We start from the raw sequence: 13,838 nt of genomic DNA, 5'->3' as shown, positions 1-13,838 counted from the left end.
GGATGGATGGATGGGATGGGTGGGTGGATGGATGGATGGGTGGATGGATGGACGAATGGATGGATGGATGGATGGATGGATGGACAGACGGATGGATTGGATGGGATGGATGGGTGGGTGGATGGATGGATGGATGGATGGATGGATGGATGGATGGGTGGGTGGATGGGTGGGTGGGTGGGTGATCAAAGGAAGAATGGATGGATGGATGGACCATATTAGGTAGATGGGATAGAAGGCTGGGGTTGGAAGAAGAGTTGAGAAGAGATGCCTAGGTAGAAATGGATGGATGAATAAACCGCTAAGTGAGATGGATGGACGTGAAAGTGCAGCGTTCCTGTGTATGACAGGATGATTGGTGGATGGATAAACAGATGGCCAACTAGGACATGCCACAGTTGGCTTTGGGCCAAGGCAGGAAGGATGCAATGAATTCCCAATCAGTGTTCCCATTCTGTCTTCACCGTTCCTAATCCACGCACGTGGTGACTGATAGAGCAAGAGGGCACTATCTCCATGACAGTGTTGCCCAAGTCCTCGCTTAGGGAGTCTTACCACCCCCATGCAGGTCAAAGCTCAGAAGGCAAGAATAGACCAAAGGGGGACATTTGCCCCTCTCTGGCCCTGGGCCCAACCCTGCTGTGGGGAGTTGTTTCGGGGAAGGACTGCCTGTACTCGCAGAGCTTCTGCTGTCCTCACATTCAACACCACAGGCTGGACACCTGTCAACGGCTCTCCTCCCTCTCCCCTGCCCATGGGCAAGCTCACATTCCATCCACACCGGGGTTCACATGCGTATCCCCTCTGTGTGGCCCCCGCTCCATGGAGAGCTCCCTGACGGTAGGAATGGTGTCATCTGTGCTGCCCTGCTCTAGGCCTACAGCCTTTGGCACAGAGAGAGTGTGGACTAAATGTTTTAAAAATGGATAGGGCGGAAGTGGCGCTGTAGCTCAAGTGGTAGAGCGCTTGCCTTGAGCTGAAGAGCTGAGGGACAGCGCCCAGGCCCAGAGTTCAAGTCCCACGACTGACCAAAAAAAAAAAAAAAAAAATGGATAGGGCGTCTTAGACACAGCTGCTGTCACTGGGGTTCACAGGTGGCGGGGAGGGAGCAGTAGGGCCATGGAGAGTGGATATCAGCCCTTCACTTGCCAAACATGTTCAAGGGGTCAAGACCTTGCATCTCTCTGACCCCCCCCCCACACACACACAACTTTCTTGTCGGCTCGCAATATTAATAATCAATATGGCTCAACCATCTCCCATGTGAGGCTGTAAGGATCCTGCCAGGAACTTATAATCTGGTCCTTTGAAGGATTCCATCTGTACCCCCGGAGCCTTGAGAGCCAAACCCCAAAGCTGAACATTCCTCCTCCCCACCCCACCCCAGCCTCACTATTGCAAAGCAGCGGAAGGAGAGAGATCAGCCACAGGAGGTGAGCATGTCCCACTTTTAAAGTTTCTGCAGCCAGGGCTATGCATAATCACCCTGACCTCAATCTTTCTCAGTGAATTACCGAGAGAGAGAGAGAGAGAGAGAGAGAGAGAGAGAGAGAGAGAGAGAGAGAGGGTTCTCTGCAAAAGGAGACCTGCAAGAAAAAGCCAAAGTTCCACCAGGCTGTCTGTCGGGGGCCCCTCCTCATTCTAGCCTTCCCAACTTAATAAGGAACCGTGGCTTATTTGCTGTTTCTGTCCGGCTTGTGATGTCCTGCGTGCGGCTGCACACGTGAAACTAAAAATACCCTCGGCTCCTATTAGAAGCCCTGCCCCAGGGACAGGCAAAGTCGAGTCTGCACTGCCATGAAGAGCTGGCGCTCTGAGGTCCCCTGGGATCCATCCAGGCTGCTGGGCCTGTCTCTCTTGGGGGCTGATGGGCAAACAACATGGGGTACCCAATGGGATCCTGGTGGCAGGGGGGGTGTGGAGGGGTGCTGGGGGAGGTCTACGGTCATGATTGAAAGGTTGTTCTAGCTTAATTTGTGGCTCTGTTCGGTCTCTCTAAAGACATCCCCATGACCCTATCACTCCATTAGACAACTCACCCACCCCCCCTTGCCAGGATCCTGCAAAGGTCAACCCAGCACGTAAAAGATACCCGGGCTCCCCCTTTTTTTACTGAAACGTGAGGAATGGCAAATCCATTAGGGTTAACTAGCCCTGTCAGAAACCACCGGGACAACTGGGAGACTAAGCTTCTCGATCCTGTCTCGGTCAACAGAACGGACACAAATCCATTCATCCAGCCTCAAAGTGATGGGTGAGTTCCTGGAGACAGACTTGCAGAATTCTGAACAGAAGCCAGATTCTAGGGCCCAGAGGGGACCCTGGAGCAGGTGTGCGGAGCCCTGTGCACACAGAGAGGCGGATACATCGAGAAACATGCAAAGGGACATGTGGAGAGCTCAGCCATATGCACTTGGCAAGGCCCACGAGGTAATCTCTCCATGGGCTTTCATGTGCCACTGGATACCTCCCTTGGCATTGCTTGAGATATTTGGGAAATGGTGGTGAGAGACAAATTGATTTTCATCATCTCCCATCCTCCAGGAAAAGGCCAAGATACATTCGAGTATAAACCCCAAGTGCTTAAGAGTTCGGAATGACGTGCGACCCACATTTGTACGAGATTATGAGCAAGAAGGTGGGATCTTAATGAGCTATGGACAGGAGAATATGGAAAGTCAATTAAGGTGTCATGAACAGAAATAGTGAGACAAGGAATGGCTAATGGCAGATTGGGGAGAGATGTCAGACAGAAAGGTTGTGAGTGGAAATTGGGTTTAAAAAAAAAAAACACAAATTACAACTTTGGCTCCTGATTGGGGTAAGAGTAGGGGGTCGAGACTACATAGGACCTGGGCATCTCCATCCCAGTACCAAACTCCTCGCCCCACCACCACCACCAAATTCAGGCTCTAGAATGTTTTAGAAGGTTATCTTGAGAGGCGCTTGTCCCCATTTAACCTCCCTCTCCCAGCATTCCCTGAAGGTCTGTGAGGAAACACACAGAAGAGACAGGTTACAAAAATCTGGGAGGCTCTGCTCTGCCTCCAGGCTACAGGGAGAAATCTCTACTTGGCTGGGAGCACTCATTCTGTCCAATTTGACTCAAAACATTTATTGAGTACCTCCTGTATACAGCACAGAGGCTGGGTGTACGGAGAGGATCCGAGAAAGAATCAGACAACGACCCGGTCCTCAGAGAGCTCAAAATGGACAGAAGTATGGCAAAGAGTTTCCCCCCAGAGAGTTTGCTATAAAACAGGAACGACCTGCCGTAGATTGGAAGAGTCTTCCTTCTCTCCATAAACACTGTGTTATGGCCCAAGCAGTAGGATAGAGGAACGAGGGCCTGGGACCCCAAACGTCTCACACACATGAACACATGCAAGTAAATTTATATTTAAAAAGAGAGAGAGAGAGAGGTCATTCTCAAAGGTAATATACGATCAGCCTTAGAAAGCGATATTGCATATCAATAATCCTCATGTGGAAGGTTTACCTAATGGTAATATTTGCTGTTTGGGATGGTGAGTGAAAGGCAGACATCGACAGCCCATGAGATTGCAGACAGGTACAATCTTTCTGGAAAGTAATTTGACATTGTATATATCCCAGGCCTTAAAATAGTCCTAACCTTTGACTCAGTAATTCCACTTCCAAGAATCTATTCTAAGGAAATAACCAGATATGTGGTGGTCAAAGGTGTAGGCACACAGATTATTTATCATTCCATTATTTATAAAGGTAGGCAGTATAAAATGAAGTAAAACTCCAACCGTAAGAAAAAGCAGAAAGAGAATTGTGGTACATCCACGTAATTGGTGATGAGGCAGCTTTTTAACTTGGCTTTGGAAAGATCTTTGTAAGCTCTTAACACATGTTGAGAAGGGGAAAAACTCATGATGCAAACCTCTGTATAGTGTAATCCCAATTTCTTTTTTTTTTTTTTTAAGAGTGGGTTGGGGCGGGGAGGAATTAAAGGTTAAGACTGTTCCAAGTAACAGAATACACAGGTGGTTCACACCTGTAATCCTACCTTCCCGGGAGGCTGAGATAGGAGGATCACAGTTTAAAGCTAGCCAGGGTAGTACAAAAGTCAGTGAGACTCTCATCTCCAATTAAAGGCCCAAATCTGGAAGCGGAGCTGTGGCTTGAGTGGTAGAACACTAGCCTTGAATCAAAGAGCTCAGGGCCAGCACCCAGGGCCCAAGATTAAGCTTCTAGACTGGTGCGTGTGCATGCACACACACACACACACACACACACACACACACACACAAATGGTACCACAGACCTGGCATTCTCAGAAGGCATCAGGGAAGAGGCAAGGGATGGTTTGAGGGCTCCAAGGATGACTAGAATGTCCTTGCCAGGGAGATGCAAAGAGATTTTCCAGGAAGATGTAACAACAAAAACAAAAGCACAGGAATAGAAGCAACTAATCCAGGCTGGCCATCAGACCCATGAGAAGCCAGTATAAGCAAGAGAGAAGATTTTCTAGAAAGGGGCTCCCCAGGTAAGAGACCACTCATCCCCAGAAGAGCTGAAGCAATCAGGAAATGAGGGCCTGATAAGGTTGCTCTTCCACAAATTATCCCACTCTGGTGAACGCTTATAACCACCAACCTGTGACAGCCACCACCCCTGCTCTGTCTTCCCCACCGGTACCGCCGCACCCGTGAAGAAAAAACCTGTCTGTCTTCCCTGCCCATTCCCTATCCAGCATCGGCCTGCCCACCGTGTCTCCACAGGAAAGAGAGAGGAACTTGCCTCAGGGAATCCAAGAGAAGTAAAACCCTTGTGACTCCAAGTGCTCAACCGCTGCTTCTGAGGAGAGAGAACGCCCTTGAAAGAGTTAGGCCGTGCTGTGTGTGTGTGTGTGTGTGCGTGTGTGCGTGTGCGTGTGTGTGTGTGTTTACACACACGTAAGCCAGAAATGAGACTCCTCGTGTTAGCATGAGGAAACCTGCTTTGAAAGTCACTCTCTCTACTTGCATGGGTGCCCACGAGGCTGAGCTATCTAGGGATTCCAGTTCGGCTTTATTGGAAGCCAGTGGAAGATGCCCAGTGGATAGAGATGCTGAGCAGTGATACTTCAGCTGCCTTGACGCAGACCAAATTGTGAGCCTACAGGCCTTGGGAGAAGACCTTCTGAATCTCGGGTGTGACCCGCCCCCCCCCCCCAGCTCCATTACTGACTTGTCTCTCCACCTGTCTCCTTCCTCACCCTTAAAACCAGCTAAGAGTAACAGCTGACACTCGGAGGACCACTTGCTATGTTTTATATGCCAGACAACTTACGTGGCCTGGGAGCATTTTTATTACCACCACCACCGACCTCCACACCCACCAAGTGTTACAGGGAGAAAAATGGAGTGGAAATGGCTAGTCTCCTGGCAGTGCTAGTCCTGGAGGCGTGGGGGCCCCCGGCTGTTCCAAGGAGAAGATGGGAGCTGTGAGGATACTCCCCTGGGGAGGGGGAGGAGAGGGGGCGAGTCCCAAAGCCAAGGCCTCCTGGGTGTGGGTGGTATTGATCAATGATGGAAGTTCAAAGGACAGAACTATGCCCCACCCTGGGTGGGCCTCCTCCTAGTGCCAAAAGCTACCAGGCAGATGCTCCTGATAGGCAGACCTCCAGCCAAACGTCCTGCTGTTGTGGGCTGGGCAGGCCAGGCCTGGCTAAAAATAGAAGGGGTTCTCAGGTCCAGTTCCCTGACAGCCAAGAGACAGCTCCCAGCGTCCCAGCTGCCTCCGGCTCCTCCTCCCTCCCTCCCTCCCTCCTTCCTTCTTCTCCCTTCCCCTCAGGGCAAGAGCCAAAGGAATGGCGATTTTAATACTTGCACTTCAGGTGGGAGAGGACTGCTAGCTTGACACCCACTGTAGGTGTAAAGCAGCCATGCTGGGGGGGGGGGGAGGGAGGTGGGGAGGGGGAGGGAATTCCCTGTTCCCCAATTCCCAGCCCATCTATCCTCCTAGAGAAAAAAGAGGGGCGAAGCAAAACCTATTAACCTCCCAAGATCCCACCCTCTCACCCAATGAAGCCAAAGGGGGAAAGCTGGTCCATTCCTGCACATACCTTGGAACTCCACCTGGAGCCCTCCCCCTTCCTCTCCCTCCCCCCCTCCCCATCCTTACCCAATGTGTATAATGTCTTGTGTGAGGGGGGGGGTGTGGAAGGAGGGTCTCTGCTTAGAGCTTCCCCAAGTTGGAAATAGATGAGGCCAGCACCCCTACCTCCACATGGGAGGAGGGTCCTTGGAGCCCGGGGACCAGTGCTTTTTGTGCAAGTAAATAAATAAATAAATAAGAAGGGCGGGCGTGTGGGTGGGAGTGGGGATGGGGGAGAGGGACACTTTGCAAAACCCAAGTCTGCAACCGCCCCCCCCCTCTTCCCGCCAAGTCTACTGTGCAGAGACAGTGGCTTGGGTGCAGATCTAGAAGGGGGTGGGGTGGGGATGGGATAGGATGGAGTGGGGTGGGGTGGAGGTGGAGGAGGGGGGGATTTCCTTTCAAAGGTGACTCAGTGCTGCCTGCGAGTAGCGCCCATCCCAGGCGTGAGTTTCCCCCCTCCCTCAGCCCCCCTTCCCTCCCCTCCACTAATGGCCTGTTTGGCAGAGTCAGCAAAACAGATCGGATGGGGAGGGGGGGGGGGTGCAGCGGCCTCTCCCCGCGCCCTGCGCCCTGCGCCCTGTGCGCGCACGCGCGCGCGCCCTGGCCCCCGTTTCTCCCCCCCCCCACCCCCCCCCCCCCGCGTCCCGGGCCAGGCCGGGGCCGGGGCCATTTGCAGCGCAGGAGGACAGGAGAAGATCTTTGCAGAGCCACGCATGGAGCTGCAGGAGGACGGCAGCGCCGAGGCCGCCGTGGCCATCGACATGCTGCTGATCGTGCACCCGGAGGAGCGGCCGCCGCCGCCGCGGGCGCGGGCCGAGCCGGGCGCCAGGCTGCAGCCGCTGCAGCAGCGCCGAGCAGGTAAAGCCGGGGTTCACCCCCCAGGTGTGTGGGGGGGGGACGCACCTCCCCCCTCCTCCCCAGGCTGGGCTCCCTCCGACCAGGAGGAGGAGGAGGGTGGGCAGGGGGAGGAAGACCTGGGCGCACCCCCCCCCAACCTCTCCTTTATCCCCACCCCACTTGCTGCCCAGGACACCCCGGGGGTCCCCATGGCAACGCCTGCCTGCGCGCAGCCCGGCCATTGTCCCAGGCTGACTCCCTGGGGCACAGGTCCCCGGGAGGGGTGGGGTGGTGGTTACCTGCCCGCCCCCACGGTGAGGGGTGTGCAGTGGGGATCAGAGCCTCAGGCTGATGACACCCGGACCCCATCCTCTCCCCACACGTACACCCCCAGCCGGCCAAGTTCTCTCTGTGTGGGTGTGTGTGACTATGGACCAGGCCCATGCACACACCGACGCCTGGATAAGCTAAGGAGCTCCTGGGGCCAGGGGGGGGCCTTAACAACTGAAGTCTCCTCTCCTGCCTCGGTTTTCCTCATCTCTTGAGCCAGGTGACATGGAGAAGAAGGTACGGAAGAGAAAAACAGGGGTGCGTGCAGGTGGCTGTAAGGATGGGGCAGGGGGCGGAGGGGGGTTGGAAATCCGCTGTCCCCACCCCCCCCCACACACACACACCGCTCGCTCAAACGTGTCCCTTTGGTGATTTGGAAGCGGAAACTCACAGAGGGATTGGGTGCTGAGTGAGCATGGGTGGGAAGCAGGCCTGAGTGTTTTCAGGGTGCACAGTGCAAATAGCATGTCTATGGTTCTTCAAAAAAAAAAAAAAAAGATGGATGTTCAATAAGCCCGTAAGACGTGCAGAGGCCTTGGGGTGTCCTGGATTTCCCCCCTTCGCCACTCCCCCACCCCCCCGCAAGGAAGCCTGCAGCAATGGTGGCTTCTGGGTGCACTAGACTGCATGCCTTCTTCAGGAAGGATGACTGACCACAGTGCAGAAAATGACTTCGGCATCCACACACACCCCAACCCTCAAGTACCCCCCCCCCCACCTCCGCAGTCCTGCTCTGCCTTGACTCGCACCTCCCCAGATCCTCAGAGCACAGCAAGCATCTATCGGCTGTCTTAACTGTCCTGCAGAAAGGGATGGTCCTGTGGGCAGCCGTGCCCTGCCAGCTACAGGCTGAGGTGGCCCAGTAGCTTGTCAGAAAGCAATCAAGGAAAGGAAATAGGCCGGAGGGCTGAGGAGGATTGGAGGCCTGGGACTGTTTACTTGAGTTGTTTACTGCAGGGTGAAAGAAAATAGCCCACCCAAGGTCTTTGCAGGTAGGAAAGAGCAGAATCTCAGAACCAACATGAGATCCCCCCTACGGTGTGCCCTTACTGTGGTGGTCAGGCCCAGGAGCCCCCAATTCCCAGTCTCCTGCAATCACATCTGTCCCAAAGATTCAGCCATCAGAGAGAGACAGAGAGAGCAAAGAACACAGAGAAACTCAGAGTAAGAAGACCAGGCCTGGGAATAGCCGTGAGGGGTCAAAGCTCCAGGACACCAGACCAATGTGCCACCTAGGAGCTATATCCATGATCTGAAGCTAAAGGCACCTCCGCTTGATAAATACTGGCACTTTCTTGAAGATGCCATAGAGAGGACTGTATCAACAGTTCACAAATGGTCTGCACCAGAGTAGAGGAAAAGGAAGTGCCCAGCCCTCCAAGGTCTGCAAACAAACCCCAGATTCTCCCTCCCTCTGCAGAGCCATTATCCCCTCCAGGATGCCTCTTCCTTGCCTCTGCCAAGCAAGGCCTGAGCCCCATGTCAGAAGAATGAAGTCTGAGCCACTTTCACAACACAGACAGGCCCAGTGGCCCCGATGTCAGAAGGGCATCCGAGGGACAGGAAGGAGAGCACAGGAAAAGCTGGTCACTAGGGATCTGGACTGTCAAAGCCAGCAGATGCCCTCTCCCCTTTGCTCACGGACTCTCATGTAGTTTTCTCAGCAAGTTCCTTATAACCACACTGGCTCAGAAAGCATACGCAGGAAGGAGTTCACTTAGTCCTGTAGCCATGGAAGAGAGAGACACCCCCCCCCCAAAGCTGCCTGCCCCAAGTCTGAAAGGGCCTCAAGTCTAGTAGAAGTCTATGTGACTCATGAACTCTGCTTCATGAGTTATGTCATGAACCGATCCAAGTGGTAATCTCCAGACTTTTATCATGTGGGAGTGGCTGGGAAGACTCTGAAGAACCGGAAGGGGGCTTAAGAGGACCTGGGGGCTTCTGAGTGGTTCAAAGCGTGGAGAACCAGAGACTCCAGGCTGAGCTTCTGGGAACAGAAGCTCTGGGAACTGATCTGCTCTGTGTGCCGCAGAGCTGGTCTGATGAGGAAATCTATCAAATCTACCAAAGGTTACACCAAGGCGCACTTCCACTTTGACTGCAGTGACACCCCCCCCCACCCCCGCCCAACACAGCCAGGATGTATATCAGTCCCATGCCAGGAACTTGACCGTGCAGCTACCACTTCAGAGTTGCTCCAGTGAAACCACTTCCTTTCCCTTCCCTTTCATTGCATCACTGTCAGAGCAGGATAGAAGTACACTTAGTGGGCCGGATCTTGGGCTCACATGTCCATGGTCTAGCTGCAAGGGAAGCTGGGAGTGGAGGCAACCGTTACTTCCCGTACCTATAGGAGTAGACAGGCTTTGCCTACTACCTACTTCAGCAGACATCGAGACTACACGCAACAGGTACAGAGAAATAAGGAGGCAAAAATGAATGGCCGGTGTCTTCTAGAACAGTGCTTTCATGTTTATGTGTGGGGAATGTCGAAGTAGGAAATGGGCATCTGCATGGAAGAACTTCCCTCCTGGGGCCTCACTGCAATTGAAACCTACTATTTAGCATTGTATTTTAGTGGGTTTTGGGTTTGTTCGGTTTTTTTTTTAATAGTAGGGTGGCGTCCCTTTCCTCAAATGCAGCCTCCCTTGCAATCTGAGATAGCCAGGCTCTACTAACCCCACTTGAACGAGGAGAAGTCCACAACTGAAGCGTGGCTCTCTCCCTGAGCTCTCCCTTTAGCAGGGAGCTTCATGCCAGTCCTGGTTATCCCACAGAATTCCAAGGTGTCAAAAATGGAATCCGGAAGTGGCAGACATCAGAAGAAAATGACTTCCAAGGTAAATCCCTTTTTCTTTCTATTCTCCTTGAGAGCTCTCGAACTCAATACATTGCAAAGTAAATGGAGAGGTTGGCTTTCATTTTATTTGGCCTTCAGACGCTGAGCAAAAAGTGGCTACTTGTGACTCAAGCCAGGCTACTGGGACCATTGGGAACCTGCTCTCCTAGAAGCTGTAGCTGAGGAACAATGCTATGAACTTGAGCATACCTGCTTGTCTGTTGGCCGGGTTATAGGTGAAGACTGGCAAGGGAAGACTTAGCCTTCCCTTGGGGTGGTGAGGTTTGAGTATGATCCCCCAGGAAGCAGAGGTTACTTGATCATCAAAGGCTATCCATTCTTTTGAAGTATTTTCCAGAGAGGACAGTCATGACTCTGTGTCCTGTCTAGAGACACCAGGTAAAGGTTCTATAGAACCTTGCTGGCCTAATGCCCAGCAAATAAAAAGGAACGGACTTCCAAACACACTTCTCTCTGGTGCCAGGGCATCTTGTTTTCCCCTGTAGCCTCAGGATCTTTCAGAAATCTATGGATGCAGCTGGCTGGCTATCAAGGATTTTTTCCCCCCTGTGTCCCTTGTAAACTCAGGACAAATATTGATGGCAACGCACATAACAGGCACTAGAGAATTCTAATGGGAATCAGACCCTCCACCCAGAATGCTACTAGGGAATTCCATCAGACCCATTGTATGAGCCCTGGAATCAGATGACTGGCTCGCTGAAGCCCAGCCACGCAGCCTTCTACAGATGAGGAAATGGGACTAGAACTGAACAAGACCCAGTAACGATGCCATCCTTTTCACGGTGACAAATTTTCTAGAAGTGGATCCATTCCCTCAACCAATCTTTTTAGTGTTTACCATCTGCCAGGCTCAATGTTGACATATTGGGGATGAAACAGTGAAGATGCCCTGTCTTCATGGACATGTGTTAATGATGGTAACATCGTAATACCGTTCACAGCCATAGAGTCTCAAAATCCTGGCAGGTTTTCTTGCTCATGGGTAGGAGTCATCTTCAAGACTCTCCTTCCATCCTGCCAGGGTGCATCTTGGCTAGGAGGCTTGCATCAGTACAATGGCCCCTTGCTACTATAGTCATCAGCTGATAACCAGCTCTAGCCCTAATGAAGCCGATACCCGAGCCAGATAAACTATGCTGTAGGCTAGTGAGGATTGTATTAAGAATCAGACCTCCAAAAACCTGTCAGCCACAGAAATAACCATGAAAGTCCACACGCTAAATCAATATGTGAGTGGGTAAGGAAGAAAAAGGCCAGATATGGGCGTGCATGTGCGCACACACACACACACAAAAAGTTACAGTATTCTTGTTCGCTGTAGCTCTTTCTTACCTTGTCTGAGATGTCTGACATTCATCTGAAGTCTTCTCAGAAATGGATCAAAAACAGGCTGAGTTTGTCCTGTTTTGATCATCTTCTAGGTTCCTGATTGGGAAGGAGGAAAGGAGGAGGGGACTTTAGTAGAAAGAAGTAACAAAACACAAATTAGTGTAGGAATGGTCGTGAGACAATCATGAGACTCTTGTGATATACGGGACATGGGTATTGGTGCCACCTGTCTGTCCACAGACAAGTGATTAAAGTCGTTCCTTGAATAGGGTGGAAGGGAACCCACCCTGAGAACTAAGAGATTAGGACAAATGCGGGGCTGGAGGGCCACCCTGGAGAGCCCTTGAATCCAGAAAAGATGACAGGTTTACCACCCCACCAATATGCATAGTTACATGAAACATTTCCTTTTTAAATGGCATTTTTCCATGCACGCATACATTAAAGTATAGCTTCTTTCTGTGTTTTCAGAGACCAAGAATCAGAGTGCAGGGCCTGGAGGGTGACTTTATCCCATACCCGCCTTGTTGGTGTACCAAGTCCTAGTAACCAGCAGAAGGCAAGCTGATAGTTGGTGCTGGTAGAACGTGTATACATGTGGTTAGACAGGGGCCGCATTTTCCACCCCGTTGCTGTTCTGTATGCTCCTTGGGCTTGGGTGCTGGCAAGGACGGGGAGGTGGGGGGGGGGGAATCCTGGAACACTCAAAAGTTTTGGGAGACAGCAGGTGCTTGGGCAGAGCCACCCACCCCTTCCCTCCCCTATAAACTTGCCCGGCAACGGGCTTCCCTTGCTTGTGATTGGCTGCTATCCTGGATCTTGCCCCAAGTCTGCCTAGCAGCACCGGTGACTGGTGCACTTACAGCGACAGGGAAACCAATTGTGCGGCCCTGACTATAAATACCCCCACCAACAGCTATGCCAGCCAATCACCCTCCTCGAGGATTCCCTTCCCCAGATCCTATTTCCTCCCAGAGATGCGGCCAGCTGTGCCCACAGGAAGAAACCTCCTTGATCTCTTCTCCTGAGGCTGGCCTCGGGCTCCATCCCAGCATACCACATCACCCTGAACTGGCCAGCTAAGACCTGGAGGTTTGCGGCAGGGATGGGGAGGGAAGCCTGTTTATAGGAAAGGCTGAATGAAGCAGATGGGCTTCTCCTAGTGTAAGGCCTTGTCGGGTGATTGGCAAGTTTATCCCAGGCTCCGTGTTCCCTGCCCGCCCCCTGGACTGGCTTCTGCTTTACTCTGTTAGGGTCTGATCACATGATCGCGGGGCGGCCCCATCCGATTAGCTGCACAGGAAGAGTCCTATGAACGGAATCTGTTCAGGGAGAGCATCCCAAGAGTTGGGGCGCTGTGGTCCTGCTGGTCGCTTCCAGTCCTGGGCCTATTGTAGGACAGTAGGAGATGGAGGCCAGGTTTGCATTGGTGGCAAAACCTCCTTTGCCATAATTTTGGCCCTCCTCCTAGTCACCAGCTTCCCCCCCTGCACCTCCTACCCCTCTGAGTAAGGACAGCTTCGGGAAGACCAGGGCCACAACCACAGCAACAGCTGTAAGAGAAGGATAAAGGTGATGTCGTCCTTCTCAGAGAATGTGAAAGGAAGCACACAGAGACCGGCATAGTCCTAGAAGGTGGAGAGAATCTGCCTATAATAGACGCCCTCGCCAAGCGCCGGTGGCTCACACCTGTCATCCTAGCTACTCAGGAGGCTGAGATCTAGTAGTTCAAAGTCAGCCTGGGCAGGAAAGTCCATGAGACTCTGATCTCCAATAAGCCACTCAGAAAACTGGAAGTGGCGCTGTGGCTCAAGTGGTAGGGTGCTCGCCTTGAGCTAAAGAGCTGAGGGACAGCGGCCCAGGCCCAGAGTTCAAGCCCCATGACCGACCAAAATAAAAAATAGATGTCCTATAGTGTTTGGACAACTAAACCAATCTGCCCTTTCATCTCAACACCAAGGATAGAGCAGGGGGGCAGGCTTCTGTGCTGTTCTTCTCAGAGGGTGGGGTCAGGAGCCCGAGCTAGAGGCCAGGAAACTTGGGGTTCCATTTCTGAGAGGTCGGCCCACCTCAAAGAAAGGTGGAAAGAATCCGAGAGACATCCATTTGTGAGGAGAGGTTTGGGAAACTCTGCCTGGGGCTGTGAAGTTGGGAGTGACGAGCTTCATAGACAATTAGGGGTGTCATCGGCCTGCATTGGCTCATGCTGAGCAGTGGAAGGGGTCCCCGGGGCCTTGACCTCTGCGTGCGGGTGTCCAACTACAGGTCAACGGTTCGCAGGTATGCACACCATGGAGATACATTCCTGAGTGGGCCCACGTGAGGTCCAGGCCACGTGGATGGGGCCCAGTTCTTACCAGCTTGCCTT

At 52.6% G+C, this 13,838-nt stretch overlaps 1 protein-coding gene across 1 annotated transcript in view; it reads left to right on the top strand.

The window, feature by feature from the left end:
- The first annotated feature begins 6,824 nt into the window (after window positions 1-6,824).
- Ky (kyphoscoliosis peptidase) overlaps window positions 6,825-13,838 on the top strand; it is a 30,066-nt gene continuing 23,052 nt past the window's right edge. Inside the window, exons 1-2 of the mRNA XM_042671722.1 lie at window positions 6,825-6,969; window positions 10,056-10,118. Of these exons, the coding sequence (XP_042527656.1) occupies window positions 6,825-6,969; window positions 10,056-10,118 (208 nt within the window). The remainder of the gene's footprint in view (window positions 6,970-10,055; window positions 10,119-13,838) is intronic.

The sequence above is a fragment of the Dipodomys spectabilis genome, unplaced genomic scaffold (genome assembly GCF_019054845.1).
Source record: "Dipodomys spectabilis isolate Male_0828 unplaced genomic scaffold, ASM1905484v1 ptg000656l, whole genome shotgun sequence".
Lineage (NCBI taxonomy): Eukaryota > Metazoa > Chordata > Mammalia > Rodentia > Heteromyidae > Dipodomys > Dipodomys spectabilis.
This window is presented reverse-complemented; position numbering and strand designations above follow the sequence as displayed.